The sequence below is a fragment of the Pseudophryne corroboree genome, chromosome 3 (genome assembly GCF_028390025.1).
Source record: "Pseudophryne corroboree isolate aPseCor3 chromosome 3, aPseCor3.hap2, whole genome shotgun sequence".
Lineage (NCBI taxonomy): Eukaryota > Metazoa > Chordata > Amphibia > Anura > Myobatrachidae > Pseudophryne > Pseudophryne corroboree.
In genome coordinates this window covers 7,705,169-7,723,168 of record NC_086446.1, presented here as the reverse complement: position 1 = coordinate 7,723,168, position 18,000 = coordinate 7,705,169, and the positions used below count along the sequence as shown (strand labels likewise).

General features: G+C 46.1%; 1 protein-coding gene across 1 annotated transcript in view; it reads left to right on the top strand.

Annotated features, from left to right (window-relative positions):
* Positions 1–14,301: 14,301 nt before the first annotated feature.
* LOC135056936 (oocyte zinc finger protein XlCOF7.1-like) overlaps positions 14,302–18,000 on the top strand; it is a 29,374-nt gene continuing 25,675 nt past the window's right edge. Inside the window, exons 1-2 of the mRNA XM_063962717.1 lie at positions 14,302–14,358; positions 15,746–15,890. Of these exons, the coding sequence (XP_063818787.1) occupies positions 15,813–15,890 (78 nt within the window). The 5' untranslated portion in view covers positions 14,302–14,358; positions 15,746–15,812. The remainder of the gene's footprint in view (positions 14,359–15,745; positions 15,891–18,000) is intronic.

The following is an 18,000-nucleotide window of genomic DNA, read 5'->3' as shown; positions in this document are numbered from 1 at the left end:
AAACTTAGTAAAATAGCCAGTGCCATCAAATTTAAATACTAAATTCTCAGCGATCCACTATAATGGCTCATATAAATAAGTCCTCAATTGGCTGGGACCTCCTCCAAAGGATAGCAGTCAGCATATAAGCAATGGATATTACCAGATATCAATTAGGATTGTCCCTTGATGTACTCTCATCCTTGGGGATTATCCATTTGTGGCCAGAGGGGATTCCAAATGAAAAGTGCTTAGCTGTTGATCCAAATGGTGGAGCGAATGTCCAATAGATGCCAGAGATACAGTAGATGGCAGGAGTCCAAGTTATCTGGTGTGGTATCGGTTCTCAATTGTAGGTTACCGGCTCTCAGTATCACGCTCTACGCGTTTCGCTGGTTACAGGACATCCAGCTTCATCAGGAGCATCATGTTTTCATGTTGTTTTACCCATAGTGTGTTTCTTTTGTTTAGGTTAGTGGAATTTAGCCAGAGCCCGGTGGTCAGACAGGTTCCCAGCAGACACCAGGGCGGGACGAATTCTTCCAGAAAAGTATACATAAGCAATCCCCAGCCACATTGTAAAAGGCTGACCCACCTCTCTGACATCAAGGACATCACTCTCAGCCAGTGGTGGCTCTAGAGGTGGGGATGCAGCACAGTCCAAAATTCACATAGGGGAGCCACACCAACTGCCACCAACTGTCATTCCAACTGACTCACTGGCAGTTGGTGCGGCTCCCTTATTTGGACTACGCTGCAGCCCCACCTCTGGAGCCACCACTGCTCCCAACCAATGGGCATGCTACACATATCCAAGACAAATGGGGGAGGAGGAGAACGGGAAAACTGATTCATTCTGTGTGTGAGATTGGAGGTGAGAGGTTCTAGAGAAATCTGGGGAAAACCTGTCTGGGAAGAACTTGAGCAGCCAATGGAGGGGGTAAAGCTGCTTTACCCAGGAATTGGACCCAGTAAATATCAGGAGACAGCAGGCAAGATGATCTAAAGCAGCTGTACACAGTGCCATCAGTACTATACCCCTGGGTGAGCGTGGACATATTTACAGTAATTATCACTGATGGTTGGGACTCTGCAGGGGCTGTTAAGGGGACTGGTAATTACCTGGCATGTTATTCAATGGGTTACAATATGTAATGATTATTTACATTACTGTATTAAACTATTGTGTTTTCTGTGCAAGAAAGTGTCTGTTTATATATTTATTTCCTCCCTACTCGTATGTTGCTGAACCTAAGGATCCGGGCATACTGAGCGAACAATGGTTCCAATAGCTGTATCCTCACATATGGCATGAGCAGTAAAAGCCCCATAATCCTCAATGTCCCCAGGCAAGTTTGCTTGGATCTCTTCTGGAATCATATCTGGGTGCTGAGCAGTCACTGGGCACTCAAACGGTTGAGGGTGCTGGACACTCAAAAGATTGGACAGAAGATGGACACAGAGATGGACCCATATGGATTGGAACCTTGGATGGACAGGAACCCCCGGATGGACCCAGCTGGATAGGAAACTTGAATGGACCTGGCTGGGCAGGAACCTCTAATGACAGCGCATGGGCAGGAACGTCGGCACAGAATTCTGGCGCTTCACGGATCTTGAACAACGGAGGCATACAGCTGCTAGACAAAAAACATTAGAGCACTTTGACAGGCATCCGGTGAGGGGGCATTTGAGACAATAGATGAAACCTCTTTCCCAGAGGCAAGGGCAGAGCTCAGGTCCTCATTCCCCGAAGACAAGGGCAGGTGGGTCCACATGCCCAAAGGCAAGGGAAGACTAGTCATTATGCCCAAAGGCAAGGGCAGACCTTGGGTGGGTTGCCAGCAAAGCAGTGCTAAGAGGGAACTGTAAAACAGCAGCTGGTCACAGGGATGGTTTCCCCTTAGAAGCTAGCAGGCAGGAGACCCTTGTTGAGGTTGACAGACAATTGTCCTTTCCTGGGGTAGCAACACTTAAAGCCTGTTTCTGGGGTAGGAAACTTGTACCCTCTCCTGGATTCTTGAAGCCACCTCCTTTGACAGGACACTTGAAGCCTCCTGGGGTAAGATAATTGGAAGCCATTCCTTGGGCAGGTTACTAAGAGTCCCCTCCTGTGGCAGGATACTTGAATTCCCTTTCTGGGGCAGGACTCTTGGAGCCAGCTCCAGGGGCAGGACACTTGGAGCCCCCTCTTAGTCTGAAGCACTGAAGACCCCCTCTTAAGCTGAGGCACGGGAGACCTCTCATGGAGCTATAACACCATTCATGAAAACATTCAACTTTCATTTAAAATTAGAGGATAAGTCTATTAACCTTTTAGACTTTACAATATACAATAAGGATGGAAAAGTTCATACAAAGAATTATTCTAAACCCACTATTTTAGGATGCTTTTATTGGTGCCATGCATTGGAACCATGATAGTTGGATCAATTATATTTCTGGGGAGCAACATAAAAGATTAACAATAATTATTAGGGAATATATCCTAAGAATTGGATTTGAACAAAGAAGAAGAAGAAAGATAAATCTAAACTATTGTAAATAGTGGTGTTCATTACGAGTTTATTGCGAGATACACATGGACCCTTACTTTATGTATGATCTATTTTTCATCCTCTCCTTCTTGCCATGAATTGGAAGAACAGAGGAACCATATACGTCACATAGAAATTATGGACCAAGAGACTGATTAGCAATAATCTGTCATTACTGTTCATGGGTGGTCATTCCGAGTTGTTCGCTCGCTAGCAGTTTTTAGCAGCCGTGCAAACGCTATGCCGCCTCCCACTGGGAGTGTATTTTAGCTTAGCAGAAGTGCGAACGAAAGGATTGCAGAGCGGCGGCAACTTTTTTTGTGCAGTTTTAGAGTAGCTCAATACCTACTCAGCGCTTGTGATTACTTCAGACTGTTCAGTTCCTGTTTTGACGTCACAAACACGCCTTGCGTTCGCTTAGCCACGCCTGTTTTTTGTCCTGGTACGCCTGCATTTTTTCGAACACTTCCTGAAAACGGTCAGTTGACACCCAGAAACGCCCACTTCATGTCAATCACTGCGCGGCCAGCAGTGCGACTGAAAAGCTTCGCTAGACCTTACTACTTTGTTCATTGGAATAGTACTTTGCGTGTGCGCATTGCGCTGCATGCGCAGAAGTGCTGTTTTTTTTGCCTCATCGCTGCACAGCGAACGAATGCAGCTAGCAATCAACTCGGAATGACCACCATGGTCCATATAACATTGTACATTATAAGGTTGAGTGTAATGTATGAATCTGGGACAAAAAATTAGAATTGATATAGCCATTTTTGAAGTGCAAATGTCCTTGACTATAAGCAATATCAGATATGAGAGATATGTGTGGAGACATTTTGATAATGAATACTTACCATGTGGCCGGGATCCTGAGAACCTGTAAAAGAGAAAAAGATACATCATACCTGATTGATGGGGACAGGGGCGGAACTGTGGGAGGCAGTGGAGTCGGCTGCCGCCGGGCTCCTGGCCGCAAGGGGGCGCATCTCCTCCACTGTCTCCCGCAGCCTGAGGACTGCGCTGCTATTGCAGACGGAGGAGCTGTGTCAGTGACACGGAAGCTGCCTCCTGTAGAGAGAGATGGCACTGGCTGCAGCTAGGGGGAGCTCCAGAGCACAGCTCCTCCCGGGCCCTTAGTAAGCCAGCCGAGGGAAGCTCAGAACTCTCTGCTCCTCCATGCTCTGGATGATAGCCAAAGGTAGGCACTGTGTGGGGGGTGGGGAGAGGTGTATTTGGGGGGAAGTATTGTGTTTTGTGTGTGCTTGTTTTTAAGTGAGGTGTGTGTGTTTTTAAGGAAAGTTGTACATTCAAGTAAAAGAGGCATGTGTATGTGTGACTGATGTGTGTGTGTGTGTGTGTGTGTGTGAGAGGCATGTATGTGTATGTAAGTGAGAGGCATGTGTGTGAGAGGCATGTTTGTGTATGTAAGTGGGAGGCATGTGTATGTAAGTGAGAGGCATGTGTGTGTGTGTGTGTGTGTGTGTGAGGCATGTGTGTGTGTGTGTGTGTGTGTGAGAGGCATGTGTATGTAAGTGGGAGGCATGTGTATGTAAATGAGAGGCATGTGTGTGTGTGTGAGAGAGGCATGTGTATGTAAGGGGCCCTACACACTCGGCGATGCGCCGCCGAGGTGCCCGACGGCCGATACGGCCGACGAGTGACCCGGCGGCGGGGGGGCAGTGACGGGGGGAGTGAAGTTTCTTCACTCCCCCTGTCACCCGGCTCCGTAGACTTGCAGGCAAATATGGACGATCTCGTCCATATTGGCCGGCATGCACAGCCGTCATGGCCCCAGCGATGAACGAGCGCGGGGCCGCACATCGTTCATCGCTGGGGACTCCACACTGCACGATATGAACGATATCTCGTTCATTAATGAACAAGATCGTTCATATCGTGCAGTGAAATCACTATGTGTGTAGGGCCTATAAGTGAGTGGCATGTGTATGTAAGTGAGAGGCATGTGTATGTGAGAGGCACGTGTGTGAGAGGTGTGTGTAAGTGAGAGGCACGTGTGTGAAAGGTGTGTGTAAGTGAGAGGCATGTGTATGTAAGTGAGATGTGTGTGTGTGTGTTTAAGTGAATGAGGCGTTTGTGTTTTTTTTAATATATATCTAGTGTTCACGCTAGGTGTCTGCCCCTTTTTTAGACAGCTGAATCCCGCCCTGCCAGTTTTTGTGCGCCCTGCCGCCCCGCTGTTTGCTGCCTGCCGGACCCCGCCACGTCGCCGGATCCAGCCGTGCGCCGCTGGACCCGGTACGTACATGAGAGTCCCCCTAGGCTAAATTAACCTTGTAAGTATTTTGCAGCTGTAAACATTAATCTCAGTGCTCTCTACCTGGTGCAATGTATCTCAGTGCTCTCTACCTGGTGCAATGTATCTCAGTGCTCTCTACCTGGTGCAATGTATCTCAGTGCTCTCTACCTGGTGCAGTGTGCCTCAGTGCTCTCTACCTGGTGTAATGTATCTCAGTGCTCTCTACCTGGTGCAGTGTGCCTCAGTGCTCTCTACCTGGTGCAGTGTGCCTCAGTGCTCCCTACCTGGTGCAGTGTGCCTCAGTGCTCCCTACCTGGTGCAGTGTGCCTCAGTGCTCTCTACCTGGTGCAGTGTGCCTGAGTGCTCTCTACCTGGTGCAGTGTGCCTCAGTGCTTCCTACCTGGTGCAGTGTGCCTCAGTGCTCCCTACCTGGTGCAGTGTGCCTGAGTGCTCTCTACCTGGTGCAGTGTGCCTCAGTGCTCTCTACCTGGTGCAGTGTGCCTCAGTGCTCTCTACCTGATGCAATGTATCTCAGTGCTCTCTACCTGGTGCAGTGTGCCTCAGTGCTCTCTACCTGGTGCAATGTATCTCAGTGCTCTCTACCTGGTGCAGTGTGCCTCAGTGCTCTCTACCTGGTGCAGTGTGCCTCAGTACTCCCTACCTGGTGCAGTGTGCCTCAGTGCTCCCTACCTGGTGCAGTGTGCCTGAGTGCTCCCTCACTGGTGCAGTGTGCCTCAGTGCTCTCTACCTGGTGCAGTGTGCCTGAGTGCTCTCTACCTGGTGCAGTGTGCCTCAGTGCTCTCTACCTGGTGCAATGTATCTCAGTGCTCTCTACCTGGTGCAGTGTGCCTCAGTGCTCCCTACCTGGTGCAGTGTGCCTCAGTGCTCCCTACCTGGTGCAGTGTGCCTGAGTGCTCCCTACCTGGTGCAGTGTGCCTCAGTGCTCCCTACCTGGTGCAGTGTGCCTCAGTGCTCCCTACCTGGTGCAGTGTGCCTGAGTGCTCCCTACCTGGTGCAGTGTGCCTCAGTGCTCTCTACCTGGTGCAGTGTGCCTGAGTGCTCTCTACCTGGTGCAGTGTGCCTCAGTGCTCCCTACCTGGTGCAGTGTGCTTCAGTGCTCCCTACCTGGTGCAGTGTGCCTGAGTGCTCTCTACCTGGTGCAGTGTGCCTTAGTGCTCTCTACCTGGTGTAGAGTGCCTCAGTGCTCTCTACCTGGTGCAGTGTGCCTCAGTGCTTTCTACCTGGTGCAGTGTGCCTCAGTGCTCTCTACCTGGTGCAGTGTGCCTCAGTGCTCTCTACCTGGTGCAGTGTGCCTGAGTGCTCTCTACCTGGTGCAGTGTGCCTCAGTGCTCTCTACCTGGTGCAGTGTGCCTCAGTTTTCTCTACCTGGTGCAGTGTGCCTCAGTGCTCCCTACCTGACGCAATATGTATAACGTGCTCTACCTGGCGCAGTGTGTATAGGAGGTTCTAACTGGTGCAATGTGTATTAGGGGCACTACTGTGTGGTGTAAATTGACACTATTATGTGGCCACACCCCTTCCCCACGAAACAACGCCCCTAGATTTTTGCTGCGCACCTTCGGTTCGCACTGTCCATGTTTTGGCCATAGGAATAGGAGCACCAAGGATTATAGTATGTACCTAAGTTTGCCCATCTAACTTAAAAATGTACCCTCCCGAATGAAAAATGTGCCCTCCCCGTGATCAGCACCCTGCCCTAAAAAAAAATACTACAGTGAACACTAATTATATTGGCACACCGCTGCGCCAAAGCATCTCCATGGAGACCTGGCGGGTGAGGGAGCACTGTAGGTGTACTATAATGGTATGCTGGTGTCTGTTTTATTGTAATGACTGACTTGGAGTGCGTCCACTTTCTATGTGTATGTATATTACTATTGGGAAAGGTACCTGAGCACCCTTCTACTGTTCACCCTGGGTGCCGGATAGCTACATATGGTATGTGTGTGTATGTGTAGGGGGGCACCAAAATGTATCATGCCTCCGGGCGACTGGGACGAACTTACGCCACTGGATGGGAAGGATGGTCGAATTATGATTAATGGACCATTACTAGATTATAGAATATAATAATGGCCTGGCTATTCTATATCCCACTATATATGGTAAACAAGACATACAGGCTGTTAACAATATGAAAGAAAAGGGACTCTTACTGGAATTTTGAAATATCACCCTGACAAATATACATATGCAAAACCCCTCTTAAATAAATTTTCAATATTGGCTTACATGTATCTAGAGGGTTAAACACAAAATAAGCTGTAAATATTATAATATATATGGAGATGGAAACACATGTTTAGTGATAAGTAGACTTATATATAAGGAATTACAATTAGTCGAATAGATAACAATCACATACAAACAATTAGGGATCACTCTACACAAACCTATGATAACACCACAACACTTATTAACCGGTCACGGTTCACGTCATATTTAAGCACTAGCACATTATAACAACCAGTTACAGGTCTGCTATAGAAATGTAACAATGATCGTAATTGCACAATTCTTTCACGTCACACGTTATGTGATTATAGTAACTCATTTAAACATTTACACATATAACAATTTCCAATATTTATACTATATCAGTCACAATCATTCACTGTATTTATATTTATTACATGGACACATTATTGTTTCACTATGTTTATTTTATGTTTTTTTCACACACACGATTTTGATTTTTTTGATGCGTTTTTCACATAATGCTGTGGTTATTTTCAACAATAAATGTTAATATATACTGATAAAATATATATATGTTCTATAATTAAGGGATATAAATCCTTAGTTGCATTTGTATATTATGCCTGTCGAGTGTAAGAGAACCTATCACATCTTCCCTATTGGTCCGGCTAGATCATGTGACCAGAAAACGGAATCCATACCAGGAGACAGAAATTTAACATTTTATCTATCCCTAGCAAATGGTTCTCAGGCTCCAGGATTGGCCCAGACAGACCACATGATCGGACACATTCCAACTAAACTTTTATTAATGGGAGCCTTGCCGTGATTGGATGAGAAAATCAAGTGATCAGGAATCCATCCCGGGACTGGCGTGGCGATATTGTTAAATCTTGGTCACTGGAGACATTCTGGTGTGCCCTGAAAAAACTATCTGTGAAACGCGCGTCGGTGGTTCACACTGTACCAATGTGGTTAATAACTTGTGCATGCTAATTATGTGTGTTACTGTCTAAATGTGACTCTGATTGGAATGCACTCCAGATGTAGAGTAATACGTATAGGGGTCAGATTATATATATCCGAGGCAGAATTAACTACTTAGCTACACAGGCAAACAGCGTAATAGCAGCAGTATAATATTATACAGAGATACAGTGCTTGATGTATCTTTGTACACTACTATATAAGTGTTTGTGATGCATTGAAAGTAACATATTAAATAATAAATTACTACTAGTGTATAAAGCAATTGCTCCCTTTCACTGAATAGGAGAACGTCAATGGTAATATTCAGTATTTAGCTGCATGCAGCCGTTTGTGAAGCACTGAAAGTAATATAGCAAATAATAAACTTCTTCTACAGTGTACAAAGCAATTGTTCCCTCTCATTGAAGAGGAGAACGTCACTGATAATATTTAACATTTAGCCACATGCAGCTGCCTGTGATGTATTGAAAGTAATAAAGTAAATAATAATCTACTGCTACAGTGTATAAAGCAACCGTCCCCTTTCACTGAATAGGAGAACATTACTGATACCATCCAGCATTTAGCTAGATGCAGCCGTTTAGGATACATTGTGAGCAGTTTTGTAACAATTTGAGGAGGGTGGCAGAATACTGCAACTCATTAACATTTCAGTTAATTTGCTAACTCTCAGACTCTACACGGTGTACATACATTTGTCATATTTCAGCTACTACAACAGTGATGTACTGCATAACATTAACATATCACTAACAGTTTAATAAATTCTGCTGACAGCGCTGACAACGAGGATTGAGAGCGTTTGCCAGTAACAAAATCAATATAAATTTGCTAGATGCGTAAGGTGATACTCACTTGAGGGTGAGTTTGTGAGATCATCCTATTTGCTATAATACACTAAAGCAGTATATACTGCCAGCAGCAGACTCTTGGAATTATTTCACTATTTATGAACTTTTCATGACACAATATGTGGCTGTGTGTGACAGGGGAACACAAGCCAGCAGCTGGAAAACCACCACAATATCAATGAAATTGTAATGCTCAATACACATTTGGAATTTTTCTAGAATTATTATACCCTAGATTACATGTGAGAGTTTGGTTAGAATTAAACTGACACAATAAGAGAATAACTGCAAGACAAACATCAAGTAAGTCTTTATTGACAGTAATAAACAAATTGACAGTACACACCGTGTCATTAGAGGTCATACCACCCAATAATCAATTACAAGAACGGTGCACGACACATTGAGTACAATGTGTGTTTTTAACAATATATGTCACACTTTGTCTTGTCATTTGGTGTTGATTTTAATATTTCACAGTTATAGGCCTTTTAATAATACTAGATTAAAAGTTATATTTTATGTAACCATTGATTGTTTTTGTGGGCCACCTTAGACCAATTCTTTCCCTTCTTTTGTGAACAAGACTTAATTAGCACCTCAGTCAGTTTGATTTAACCATGTGCGCTGAGCCATGGATATACCTAAAACCTGGACTGTTGGGGTGCCTTGAGGAGCACATTTGATAACCTCTGTCCTTTGCTTCTTTAAATTAGAGCCTACTTGCCTGTTGCAAGATACATTTGTGCGTTTTCCAGACTTAGACCTTTGAGAAATCAGAGAGATCATTACATTCAATGCGAATCGCGCATTTTAACCCCCCCCCCCCCTCCTCTCCCAGCGGAGAACCATGAATCTCAGAATTTTGTAGAAATTGGGGTGGGGCTTGACTGCATCAGAGCCCTACCCCGCCCAACTGAGTGCCCAGCAGAGTCTCCTCCCCAGGCCTCTGGAAGTAGGCAGGTATGCAACAAATAAACCTACCAGCCCAATCTGAGAAAGCAGCGACCATTCTAGTGATGCCTACAAAATGCGCACGACTCTAGTGACGGATACACAATGCAGGAATAATTATTTTAACTAATATACAATGCAGGGACCATCCTAGTGCTCCATATACAATCCATGGACCATCCAAGTAACCAATATACCAGTGGTTCTCAAACTCGGTCCTCAGGATCCCACACAGTGCATGTTTTGCAGGTAACCCAGCAGGTGCACAGGTTTATTAATTACTCAATGGCACATTGTAAAAGGTCCACAGGTGGAGCTAATTATTTAACTTGCGATTCTGTGAGGAGACCTGCAAAACATGCACCGTGTGGGGTCCTGACAGTGGTGCAAGTAGAAAAAATGTCTTACGGGTACTGTGAGCGCGCGCCAAAGGCGCGCGTGCAAAAAAATGGGTGTGACCAAATGCCATATGGGGCGTGGCCAATGAAAATGGGGGCGTGATACACATATGGGGGAGGGGCAGATACACGTATGACCCCAATAGTGCCAGATACACATTGCCCCACAGTGCCAGATACACAATGACTAACAGTGCCAGATACAAAAATGCCCCCAGAGTGCCAGATATACATTGCCTCACAGTGTCAGATACACGTTGCCCCACAGTGCCAGATATACATTGCCCCACAGTGCCAGATATACATTACCCCACAGTGCCAGATACACATTGACTAACAGTGCCAGATACAAAAATGCCACCAGAATGCCAGATATACATTGCCCCACTGTGTCAGATATACATTGCCCCCCGTGCCAGATACAGAAATGCCCCTACAGTGCCAGATATGCCCCCAGTGCCAGATATCCCCCAGTGCCAGGTATATATGCCCCCCAGTGCCAGATATCCCCCAGTGCCAGATAGAAATGCCCCTCAGTGCCAGATATCCCCCAGTGCCAGGTATACATGCCCCCCTGTGCCAGATATCCCCCAGTGCCAGATAGAAATGCCCCTCAGTGCCAGATATCCCCCAGTGCCAGGTATATATTCCCCCCTGTGCCAGATATCCCCCAGTGCCAGGTATACATGCCCCCCTGTGCCAGATATCCCCCAGTGCCAGATAGAAATGCCCCTCAGTGCCAGATATCCCCCAGTGCCAGGTATATATTCCCCCTGTGCCAGATATCCCCCAGTGCCAGGTATACATGCCCCCCTGTGCCAGATATCCCCTAGTGCCAGATAGAAATGCCCCTCAGTGCCAGATATCCCCCAGTGCCAGGTATATATTCCCCCCTGTGCCAGATATCCCCCAGTGCCAGGTATATATTCCCCCCTGTGCCAGATATCCCCCAGTGCCAGGTATACATGCCCCCCTGTGCCAGATATCCCCCAGTGCCAGATAGAAATGCCCCTCAGTGCCAGATATCCCCCAGTGCCAGGTATACATGCCCCCCTGTGCCAGATATCCCCCAGTGCCAGGTATATATGCCCACCAGTGCCAGATATCCCCCAGTGCCAGATAGGAATGCTCCCCCCCAGTGCCAGATATCCCCCAGTGCCAGGTATAACATGCCCCCCCCCCCCTTCCCTGCTCACCGCTGCCGCTTCCGTCCAGTGTGAGGGAAGGAGAGCGCAGCCTGTGCCTCTCCTTCCCCTCAGTCTCCGGCGGGTGTCTCACAGTTTAATTCAGCTCCGATCCGTGAGCCAATCAGAGCTCGCACTGCGCGCTCTGATTGGCACACGGATCGGCGCTGAATTAAACTATGACACCCGCCGGAGACTGAGGGGAAAGAGAGGCACAGGCTGCGCTCTCCTTCCCTCACATCATAGGCGGTGCGAGGAGCGGCGGCCCGTCGGTGTGGGTACGGCGTACCCACGGCTAAATTCTTACGGGTACGCCGTACCCACCCGTACCCGCCCACTTGCACCACTGGGTCCTGAGGACCGAGTTTGAGAACCTGTGCAATATACAATACAGGGACCATACTAGTGACCCCCAAAGACAATCCAGGGTCCATCCTAGTGATCCATATAAAATCCAGGGACCATCCTAGTAACCAATATACAATACAGGTACCATCCTAGGGACCCATATACAATCCAGGGACCATCCAAGTAACCAATATACAATACAGGGACCATCCTAGTGACCCATATACAATCCAGGGACCATCCAAGTAACCAATATACAATCCAGGGACCATCCAAGTGACCCATGTATAATACAGGTACCATCCGAGTAACCAATATACAATACAGAGACCATCCTAGTAACCCATATACAATACAGGGACCATCCTAGTGACCCATATACAAAACAGGAACCATCCTTGTGACCCATGTACAATACAGGTACCATCCTAATGACCCATATACAATACAGAGACCATCCTAGTGACTCATATACAAGGACCATTCTAGTAACCCATATACAATACAGCGACCATCCTAGTGACCGAAAGACAATCCAGGGTCCATCCTAGTGACCCATATACAATCCAGGGACCATCCTAGTAACCCATATACAATACAGAGACCATCCTAGTGACCAATGTACAATACAGGTACCATCCTAATGACACAAATACAATACATGGACCATCTTAGTGACCCATAAAAAAAAATACAGGGACCCATATACAATACATGGACCATCCTACTGACCCTTATACAATATTTTATCAGGGACCCATTTATAATTTTTAATATATAATTTATAATTTTATCAGGGACCCATTTACAATACAGGGACCCATATACAACACAGGCACCATTCTAGTTACCCATATTCAATACAGGGACCCTCCTAGTGACCCATATACAATACAGGGACCATCCTATTGACCCATATACAATACCAGGGACCATCCTAGTTATCCATATCCAATACAGGGACCATCCTAGTGACCTATACATACCCTCCGACTGTACCTTTTTAGCAGGTGCAGTACCTTTTTTTTGGTCTGTACCGATTTTTGGCTCTCCAAACTTCCATTGAAAGTATAGGAAAAGGGGCGTGACAACTCCCCATTTACCTGTGGCCACGCCCCCTTTTTAAATTTGTACTGATTTTTGTGTGTAAAATGTTGGAGGGTATGCCTATTTACAATATCAGGGACCATCCTAGTGACCCATATACAATACAGAGACCATCCTAGTGACCCATATACAATACAGAGACCATCCTAGTGTCCCATATACAATACAGGGACCATCCTAGTGACCCATATACAATACCAGGAACCATCTTAGTAACCCATATACAATACAGCTACAATTCTAGTGACCCATGGGGGTCATTCCGGGATGATCACTCGCTAGCTAGCTTTAGCAGCCGTGCAAACGCTATGCCGCCGCCCACTGGGGAGTGTATTTTAGCTTAGCAGAAGTGCGAACACTTGTGCAGCCGAGCTCTGCAAAAACAGTTTGTGCAGTAGCTCTGAACCTACTCAGCGCTTGTGATCACTTCAGCCTATTCCTGTCCCAGCGAGCGCCCAGCCACGCCTGCGTTTTTTCAGACATGCCTGCGTTTTTGCAAACACTCCCTGAAACTGGTCAATTGACACCCAGTAACGCCCCATTCCTGTCAATCTTCTTGTGGCCGTAGAAGGAAAACTTCGCTAGAACCTGAGCACAACCACAAAGAGCTTTGTACCCGTACGTTGCCCGTGCGCATTGCGGGGCATACGCATGCGCAGACATGCAGCTTTTTCACCTGACCGCTGCGCTGCGAAAATCGGCAGCGAGCGATCAACTCGGAATGACCCCCCATATACAATACCAGGGGCAATCCCAGTGACCCATATACAATGCAGGGAACATAACAGTGACCCATATACAGAGGTTTTTTTTTGTTGTTGCTATTAATCTTATAGTCCCTCCCTGTGGGATTTATGATTATAGCGCAGTATTTAGTCTATGATAGGCGTACTATACACAGTAGTTACCTGCGGCCACTGCGTATCTCCAGCTCCGGGAAAACTGTTCCATATTTCATTTAAAAGTGGGAATATTTGTATCACATCAGATGTCAGGACTACATGTATTATACCTATACACTGGCAACTTGTAATTTACTGTTGATTAAATATGTTAATTTAATTCTGCAGCGTCCCCAGCGCCAGTGTTACATTAATGTTGGTTATAGTCACTCTGATATAAAACTGGCCCACTACTAGGGATTAATGTGACCAAAATCCACCCTACTTCCGGAATGTGCGTTCCATCACCTAACAGCCTGTGCGTTCCAGACTACTTCCGGAATCTGCGTTCCATCACCTTACAGTCAGTACGTTCCACCCTACTTCCGGTAAATGTGTTTAATCGCCTTACAGCCTGTGCGTTCCAACCTACTTCTAGTATCTGCGGTCCATCACCTTACAACCTGTGCGTTCCACCCTACTTCCGGTATCTGCATTCCAAAACCTTACAGCCTCTGCGTTCCACCCTACTTCCGGTATCTGAGTTCAAGCGATTCCTACCCACCCTCCCGTCAGTGCGTTTCACCCACAGGAAAAACTTTAATATCCGGTGCTACAACTTCCGAATGTAGAGAGTCCAGTCTTGCACCAAGAGGTACTGTACTGTACAGCAGGAGCAGCCTGTGGTGTCCTGTTATTATTATTATTATTATTATTATCCAGGAGGAACAGCCTGTGGTGTCCTGTTATTATTAATTATTACCCAGAGGGAGCAGCCTGTGGTGTCCTGTTATTATTATACAGGAGGAGCAGCCTCTGGTGTCCTGTTATTATTATACAGGAGGAGCAGCCTATGGTGTCCTGTTGTTGTTATTATTATTATTATACCGGGGGAGCAGCCTGTGGTGTTCAATTATTATTGCTAAACAGGAGGAGCAGCCTGTATTATCCTGATATTATTAAACAGGAGGAGCGTCCTGTGGTGTCCAGTTGTTGTTGTTATTAATATTATTATACAGGAGGAGCAGCCTGTGGTGTCCTGTTATTATACAGGAGGAGCAGCTTGTGGTATCCCGTTATTATTATACAGGAAGAGCAGCCTGTGGTGTCCTGTTATTGTACAGGAGGAGCAGCCTGTGGTGTCCTGTTGTTATTATTATACAGGAGGAGCAGCATGTGGTGCCCTGTTATTATTATACAGGAGGAGCAGCCTGTGGTGTCCTGTTGTTATTATTATTATTATTGTACAGGGGGAGCAGCCTGTGGTGTGTTGTTGTTTACTATTATTATTATTATTATACAGGAGGAGCAGCTCGTGGTGTCCTGTTGTTGTTCTACAGGAAGAGCAGCCTGTGGTGTCCTGTTGTTGTTGTTATTGTTATTATTATTATTATACAGGGAGAGCTGGCTGTGGTGTCCTGTTGTTATTGTACAGGGGGAGTAGCCTGTGGTGTCCTGTTATTATTATACTGGAGGAGCAGCCTGTGGTGTCGTTGTTGATGATGATGATGATTATTATTATTATTATTATTATTATTCAGGGGGAGCTGCCTGTGGTGTCCTTTTATTGTTATTATTATTATACTGGAGGAGCAGCCTGTGTTGTCATGTTGTTGTTGTTATTGTTATTATTATTATTATTATTATTATTATTATTATACAGAGGGAGCAGCCTGTGGTGTCCTGTTATTATTATACAGGAGGAGCAGCCTCTGGTGTCCTGTTATTATTATACAGGAGGAGCAGCCTATGGTGTCCTGTTGTTGTTATTATTATTATTATTGTTGCAGTGATATGTGATTTCATCATTTGTGCAGAGTCACATATTACCCGAGACTGATGGAATTCTGTATTGTTTGCCCCTTGTTTCCTCCATTCTGGTGCCCTGTCCCTGTATTATTACCCTCTTCTTTTTTCTTTTACTATTGGTGTAACATTATGCAGTTCAGCGTTATGTGACGGCCTCTAAGGAGCCTTATGGGGCTCATTCTTACATATCTATTACTTGTGTTCTCTGTGATTTGTCTTATATTTATTCCTAGACACTACATCTGTGAGGAACCTTTGTCTTTATTATACATATTCTGTATTCTCACTGATTAACTGAGGATGGATACAGACAGGAGTAAGAAGACTGAGATGATAATAAATATCACCCTGGAGATCATCTACCTGCTGACTGGAGAGGTGAGGGGATCTGGGAGCGTCACAATGACGTCACTTATATCTATAGTAATAATACAGGGACATGACTGGGGAGGTGAGGAGATCTGGGAGCGTCACAGTAACATCACATATCTATAGTAATAATATGTGGACATGACTGGGGAAATGAGGGGATCTGGGATGGTCACAGTGACATCACTTATCTATAGTAATAATACAGGGACATGACTGGGGAGGTGAGTGAATCTGGGAGTGTCACAGTGACATCACTTCTATCAATAGTAATAATACAGGGACATGACTGGGTCGGTCAGGGGATCTGGGAGCATCACAGTGACGTTACTTATATCTATAGTAATAATACAGGGACATGACTGGGGAAGTAAGGGGAAATGGGAGTATCACAGTGACATCAGTTACTTATATCTATAGTAATAATACAGGGACATGACTGGGGAGGTGAGGGGATCTGAGAGCGTTACAGTAATGTCACATAGCTATAGTAATAATATAGGGTCAAGACTGGGGAGGTGAGGTGATCTGGGAGTGTCACAGTGAAATCACTTATATCTATAGTAATAATACAGGGACATGACTGGGAAGGTGAGGGGATATGGGAGCGTCACAGTGACATCACTTATATCTATAGAAATAATACAGGTGCATGACTGGGGAGGTGAGGGGATCTGGGAGCGTCACAGTGATGTCACATAGTTATAGTAATAATACAGAGACATGACTGGGGAGGTGAGGGGATCTGGGGGTGTCACAGTGACATCACTTATATCTATAGAAATAATACAGGTGCATGACTGGGGAGGTGAGGGGATCTGGGAGAGTTACAGTGACATCACATATCTATAGTAATAATACAGGGACATGATGGGGAAGTGAGGGGATCTGGGAGCATCACAGTGACATCACTTATATCTGTAGTAATAATACAGGGACATGACTGGGGACATGAGGGGATTTGGGAGTGTCACAATGACATCACTTATTTCTCTAGTAAAAATACAGGAACATGACTGGGGAGGTGAGGGGATCTGGGAGCGTCACTGTGACATCACTTTTATCTATAGTAATAATACAGGGACATGACTGGGGAGGTGAGGGGCTCTGGGAGCGTCACAGTGACATCACTTATATCTATTAGAGGATACGCTGGGAATCTTCACCAAAAGTGGACAAGGCGCTGACACGCTTGTCCAAAAAGGTGGCACTGCCTTCTCAGGATACGCCTTCCCTCAAGGAACCTGCTGATCGGAGGCAGGAAATTACCTTGAAGCACATTTACACTCACTCCGATACTATTGCTAGACCGGCTATGGCGTCGGCCTGGGTTTGTAGTGCGGTGGTGGCATGGGCAGATTTCTTATCTGCGGAGATTGACACCTTAGATAGGGATGCCATTCAAATGACCATAGAGCATATCAGAGATGTTGCCTTGTATATGAGAGATGCACAGAGAGACATTTGTTTATTAAGCTCCAGAATAAATGCTGTGTCTATTTCTGCTAGGCGACTCCTGTGGACCTGGCAGTGGACGGGAGATGCCGATTCTAAGCGGCACATGGAGTCCTTGCCGTACAAGGAGGGGAAGTTGTTTGGAGACGGCCTCTCGGACCTTGTCTCTACGGCTACGGCTGGTAAGTCGAATTTCTTACCTTATGTCCCCCCGCAGCATACTAAGAAGGCACCTCATTATCAAATGCAGTCCTTTCATTCCAATAAAAACAAGAAGTTACCAAGAGCAGAAGTCCTCCCCTGCGTCTGCAAAATCCACGGCATGACGCTGGGGCTTCCCGGGGGGAGGCAGATCTGGTGGGGGCTCGTCTTCGGTTTTTCAGCCACGTCTGGGTTCAATCGCAGGTGGATCCCTGGGCAGTAGAGATTGTTGCTCAGGGATACAGGCTAGAATTTGAAGACTTGCCTCCTCGCCGGTTTTTCAAATCGGCTCTGCCAACTTCCCCGTCAGAGAGGGAGTCAGTGTTGACAGCAATACAAAAATTGTATGTTCAACAGGTGATTGTTACAGTTCCTCATCTCCAGCAGGGAGAGGGATATTATTCAACCCTGGTTGTGGTCCCGAAACCGGACGGTTCGGTCAGGCCCATTTTAAACCTGAAAT